Source organism: Nestor notabilis, unplaced genomic scaffold, assembly GCF_000696875.1.
Source record: "Nestor notabilis isolate BGI_N333 unplaced genomic scaffold, ASM69687v1 scaffold397, whole genome shotgun sequence".
Taxonomy (NCBI): Eukaryota; Metazoa; Chordata; class Aves; order Psittaciformes; family Psittacidae; genus Nestor; species Nestor notabilis.
The window spans coordinates 41,067-47,463 of record NW_009937538.1 but is presented as its reverse complement, the minus strand read 5'-3'; the positions used below and the strand labels follow the sequence as shown (position 1 = coordinate 47,463).

Here is a 6,397-nt window from a genome sequence, read left to right as displayed (position 1 = left end):
TATTATTATATATATAGTCATATATATAACCTTATTTATATAATTAAGTATATGGAAAAAATCACCTTAATATAGGAATATGCAAAGTATTTCTAAAATCACATATAGTAACTATAAACTAGTCAACAGCTTCAAGATGTCCACCAGATGGTGATCCAAAGCATGTTTTAATGAGGCGAAGAAAGAACAAGAACAAAGAACTAATCTACATTTTAAAACACTCTCAGGAGACTGTGGTGGCAGATAGTGAAAACTAAAAACGATTTCTCACTCTCCAAATTAAACAGTGTAATTACCATCCTGAAATTGTGAATGAAAAACAAAAAATTTTTATGGACAGAAAATTGATGAAAAGTAGCCAAAGATAATTTGAAAAAAGAACCTGGAAAAATAATCTTCCCACACCCACCACGAACTTCAAAATCATAATGATTAATATAATTCCAGGTTTATTTTTTTTTTTATTCTGTTAGGCAAACTAAAGTTGCTTTATGAAAGTTAAATACTCAAAAATATATGAATATTAGAAGTTAAAAACAATCATACAATCTCAAACAATAAAATGGCATAAAAAATACATATGGCAACCTAATATATTATCCTCAGTCTCATGAGAGCTGTCTTAGAGATGCACACAAAAATCAGAAATCAAATGTTCATGACATTTACTAAGACATTACAAATTCCCTTCTACAGTAAATAAACTACTGTTCTAAAATCTTTTTATATGCTAAATGGATCTATATCTAAAGGATGAAAGCCAGCTACTTCTACCAACTGAATATCTAATAGATAATCTGGATTTTTTCTACATCTAACTTAATGGAGTGACATACTGTAGTTGACCTCAGGTCGACACAGGCAGCCCAGCTCAGTGGTGGAGTAACACAAACAAGATAACAAGACTGCAGAAGAACTAGTAAGTTGATTCAGTGGTGGGTAAGGAGTGGTATTTTGGCTTGTCCCAAATGGTAAATTGGCCAAGGAATGAACATGTGCTGAAACTGGTAACTGATGGTACATTACAGAAGAAACTGGCATTTGGGATGGCATGGAAGAGTGATGGATTGCTGCTGCAGGTGTCATCAGAGTGCCCTGCAAGATGGTCTCTTTTTGCTGAATAACAACTCTACTGTATGAAGATGGCAAAGATATTGCATCATTCATTACTGCAGTTCTTGATGGCTCCAAGATAGAAGAGAGATTTGCAAAATGTCCATAATCAGCATTTTCAAAATCCAAGGCATGAGTACTAACAATATTCAGAGAAGACATTCCTTCTCCGTGCTTGCTAAAGGATTCGTACACCTCTCCTTCTGAATCCCATTCAGAAAGCTTCAGTACGTTTGTTGATGTCAGAACAGAAGAATTCCTTATGTCTTCATTATAACCAATGATTTCTTGTTCTACTGCCCATAGAGAATATCTCAGATTGTCCCTTTGATTTTTGATGGAGTTTTGTCCTAAAACAGTTATATGACTTCTCGGTGTTACAGTTGCTGGCAAGCTTAACTCTATGTCCCACTGAGTGACCAGGCTTGGAGAAATTGAATCAAGATGGTTCTGAAAACTCTGTGGGAGTGGAGGTGTGGAATAGCTGTTAGGAGGTACGCTGACTCTGAATTCTGAGTCTGAATGAAGAAGGTGACTTAATTCCAAAGACCAAGAGACTGGAGGGAAGTCAGAGCTCATCAAACTGATGTTTTTTAAAAGCATACCTGCATCTATTTGAACTTTACTTCTTGCTTTATCAACAGAATATGCTACAGCATCATTTTCTGAAAGACTTTGAGGCTTCAGTGATCCATGTGTTCTTGTACTGTTTACCGAACTCTTAACCGGTGTATTTATCAAGAAAGTAGCTTGGCTATCCCATGAAGACTGGGTTCCTGAATGTGTTGGAATGATAGAAACAAGCTGCTGCCTATTGTTTAGGAAAGTCATATTGGTTTGTTCACTTACTAGGTCAGTTCTAAGTTGCATGTGCAAACTATCAAATATAATTAATTTCTCTGTGGAGTTTTCAAGTATCTTATCAAAAGGACTTACCTGTACCTGTACAGAGGGTTGACTCAAAGGTGCTTCCAAGGAGGGCAAAGGAAATTCAAAATAAAATTCACTCTTGGAAGACATGGTTAGGTTTGCAAAGTTCATTGTTGAGTACAACTGTGATACTGTCTTGCCATTACCTTCTGAAATTCTCTTTGAGAGGCCTGGAATAAATGAGCTAAAGATTTGTGTTTCCAAAGCTGATGAATGACTAGAGCAGTTTGTTTCTTCAGCCCTGTGACCTAATAATCTAATGGCAGATGTTTGTTCAGAGATACTGTCAGCAGGTGAACTAAGGGGTGGCAATCTTTCTGTTGGGGAAGAAAGCAGTTTATTAAATGAGTGCCACCAATTTTCTGATGGCTCCCGAAAAAACACTTGAGATTCTTCTTTCAAATAATAGGAAACAGTCCAGAAACTTGTTGTTAAAGAAGGCGAAATGTCTAGATATTTTGTTGGAAAATCCAAGTAACCTGAGCCCCCAGAGTTGCTGACTCTTTTCATGTTCTCTGGCTCTAACACGGATAAAGACGACTTTTCATTACTACCATGAAATGCATCCAAATTGTTCTCCAGTATTCCATATCTGAGGATCTCACTTGGTTTTTGAAAATATACTGAATGTTTTAAATAATGAGACCAGTAATTGCTATTAGATATAAACATGCTGTCACTTTCCAAATGTATGTCAGTCAACAATTGTTGATAAACAGGCAGGGTCATTACAACATCCTTAAATGCTGAACTTGTCCAGCCTGTTCCTACCAGAAGTGCTGAAAAAGGCAGTAGTTCTCTACTGTGTCCTAGGAATGAATCTGTCAGTTGGATATCAGGCATAAATTTTGTGTATGTTGTTTTCATGTTTTGAAAAAAAGTTGTTGGTTTTGCATGTGGAGTCTCCATAGAAGTTAAATTTGTAATGTTTCCTGAGTGATGTTCCTCAATGTGTGTAGATCTTCTAAACTCAAATTCACTATTTGCTGCTAATGTAGAAAATGTTTCCTTATCAGCATTGCCTTCTATCACTTCCAGGTAAAAATTTTCAGCTGAGGAGTCTAGAAAATCTAGCCTACTTCTTTGGAATGATGACTTCTCCTCTGCAGCTGACACAGGTAAGCTAGAAAGAGAATGATGTCTGTCTTGAGTGTCAGAGGTGATATAATGATGAAATAAGGTCTCATTCCACCAACTCGCAGGGTCCAAGATGTTGCTTATATGCATGAAATTGGTTGTACTGCTGTCGGAGAATGAAATCCACACAGTTTCCTTTTTGTGTTCATAAGCAGTGCTGCTCCTGCTGCGAACAGGAGAGTGGAACACTGCCTCTGAGTCAGAATGATCCAGCCCATCTGCCAAAGTCTGTGCTACCTCTGCATTAGGACTTCTGCTTTGACGAAGAGGAATTGCTGCATTCACAGAAGGCTCTGTAACAGCATCCGATGCATCAGAAGTGCCGTGAAATGAACTTCTAGAGTAATTCAAAATATTTTCATTTGGTAACTGATTCATCACAGTATTATCTAGGTTGATTTTTTCTGTAAAAGCAGCCAAAGTATTATTGCCAGTCTCCTCTGAAGTGGATGATGTGGACATAGTTGGAAGAAAAAAGTTGTACATATTTTTTCTCTCTGGGTTCTCATCTACTGAGTTTTTACTGAAATGGAGAGGCCTTCGTTTCACTGGCCAAATAATTGGGGTTGAGATAATTCCTATGGTTTTTACCCCTTCTATCTTAGACTCTTGGTGCCTTTGTGGTCGTGTATGGGAGGATTCAGGTGAATTTCTCTTCATTCTGAAGATAAACGTAGCAGGAAGTCTGAATTCCTGCAGGTCTGTGTGTAGTAAGCCAAATAGTTAATGGATTAAAGAAAATATATGCAACTTAACTGTCTGTTCTTGGCTGTCTGCTCTTGGTCTAAAAATCAACTTACCAAGAGTGGAAAATTACTCCAGTCAGCTGAGTGAAAGTTTAATTTGCTTCTACTGTAAATGAATTTGGGTTATTTTTCTTAGTCTTTCTACTTTCTCTTGGGAGTTTCAAAGCCAAAGAAAGAATTTAATTGTCCAGCTTTTATTCATACTAACATTAATAAGGCTTTCTCTCTGTAGTTACAAAAATCAAAAGTTAACTGCTTATAGTGAACATAGAGTGAATGGCTCCACAAAAGAAAAATGCTCTATTTGGAAGAAATTTTCAATATTTGCTTCTTATTTCTACAGCTTACTAAGTCTGAACAGGCTGAATTCAGACAAATTCTTTCATATTGTCTACTGTACTGCCTGACTGCCAATGTACAAGAAATGATCTGCCAAGAGAAAAAATACTCCAAGAATTTTAAAACCTACAGTAACAACTGATGCATTTGGGGATAGAACCAAAACCAACCAAAAAAAAACCAAAACCCCAGCCCAAAATGAAAACAAACCACAAAACCCCCACATATTCTAATTTATTTCTGTGAAGCACACTGAAAAAAAAAAGTCTTAAAAAAACCCCATCTTTAAGCCTCAGATGAAAATTACAGAAATCTATCTCTGTGTTGTTAATAATGTTTAACAACTATCTTTAACAAACTAATAAATAATTTAGCTGTGCCTCACAAAATGATGCTCAGTCTCTAGGAGACAGTGACATCACAGAATTTGAGAAAACCTCAAAAGAAATCCCAGCTTTTTTCCTGTGCTAATAATAGGTTCATTTACTACCTTATTTTTTCCCTTAATCTTTCTAAATGAAAAGTAAATGATATCTGATACTGTCAACATTTTCCCTAGTAAAGTCTGATCCAGCTCTTCTTGAAGTCAGTGGAAAGATTCCTGTTGACTCACTGGAAGTGGCTTTGCTCCATAGGAGTGATTCCACTTGGCTCCTGTGACTGACTAGTGAGGAACAGACAATCTCAGCATACTATCACCCTGGCTGCATAAGCGGGAGCTACACAATGCCTCATAATCTGTAGCCCTAAAACATTCCAATAGCATGGTTCTTTTCAGACTCTTCAAAATTCCCTCTCCCTTCCCTCATTCTTTGCATGGGTAAATACAATGGGTGAGTCCCTTTCATATAAGTGCCAGGTAAACATGATATAAATAAACACAGAGTTTGGTTCTGTTCTCATTTACACCATTTTTACATGGACCAGTGGAGTTACTCCCGATTTATTTCGGTGTAAATGAGATCAAAACTGAGGCATGACCCTTGACATTATGATACTATGAAAAACACACCTTAAAATACAACGAATTTGCTCTAGACACAGTACAAGGAAAAATGTAACACAGAATTTCTTACCATTGTTTGGCTTATCGTTTCTATTAGTATCGGGCATGTTAGTGGTGACAGTGGGTGGTGTAGGAGTAGTAGCATTTACAGTAGCTGGTAATAAAGATGAGAGAGAGGTGAACTTGAATGAAATATGAATGTTAATAAGGTAAGACAAAATGGGAACAATGCATGACAATGTAAACTGAAAACATCTACACACAATGTCGTATTTTAAAATAAACACTTTTTTTTTTGTCTGCAGAAAGTGATAAGTGGATATGAACTGAGGTCCCAACCCTGCAATCTTCACTATCACTGACTTCAGTGGGAGTTTTGCCAGTGTCAGATTTGCAAGATCAGTCCTGCTGCTTTCATAAACTCAAAATCCTCTCATGAGAGCTTCAGATCCAAACAGCTGTGCAAAGACCAGAAAACAGATCTGAGATGCATGTATTTAGAATATTGCTTGTGAAAAGAATAAATGTCCCTAGTTAGGGGCTGAAGACGACAAACAAATATGAAACTAAAACACCCATGTAAGGATCCAATTGTCACCACTGAACTCCATTGACTAAAGAGAATTGAAATCACATTTGGTATAATTAAAGTGGACTATATATTTTGAAATATTTCCCAGGAGAACCAGCTAGAACACTTCTAAAAATCAGAGTGAGGAGCCCAACCTGCGAATTTCCCCCCCAGTGGACTGGGAAAACACACATGCTAGAGGAAATCAAAGATCATATCATTAAATTAAAAAAAAAAAAAGTTTGGAAAATAATTTCTTTTTATCTAGTAACTTCCAGGGAATGCAAATCTACTCACTGACAGATTTCTTTTTTCCTGAAAACTCTTTAAAATCTGAAGGTTAGTGCAGTATAACCTCAGTATTGCATTCCTTTTGCAATTTTTGACCAAGAACCAACCCGAAAAGGTTAAGCAACTGTATTTTAGGCAAGAAATTATGCTTCTGACTTTTTATGTGGTTATTTCAGCTAACCTTTTGAGTCTGAAAGTCATAAACTCAGGTCTCAGGTAGGGAGCAGGTTCATGCCCAGATTTCAGTGAAACAAGAAGCTTAGG

At 36.8% G+C, this 6,397-nt stretch overlaps 1 protein-coding gene across 1 annotated transcript in view; it reads right to left on the bottom strand.

Annotated features, from left to right (window-relative positions):
• Positions 1–836: 836 nt before the first annotated feature.
• LOC104409073 overlaps positions 837–6,397 on the bottom strand; it is a gene marked incomplete at both ends in the record, with an annotated part of 19,574 nt that continues 14,013 nt past the window's right edge. Inside the window, 2 exons of the mRNA XM_010018856.1 lie at positions 837–3,881; positions 5,342–5,425. Coding sequence (XP_010017158.1) covers positions 837–3,881; positions 5,342–5,425 — 3,129 coding nt within the window. The remainder of the gene's footprint in view (positions 3,882–5,341; positions 5,426–6,397) is intronic.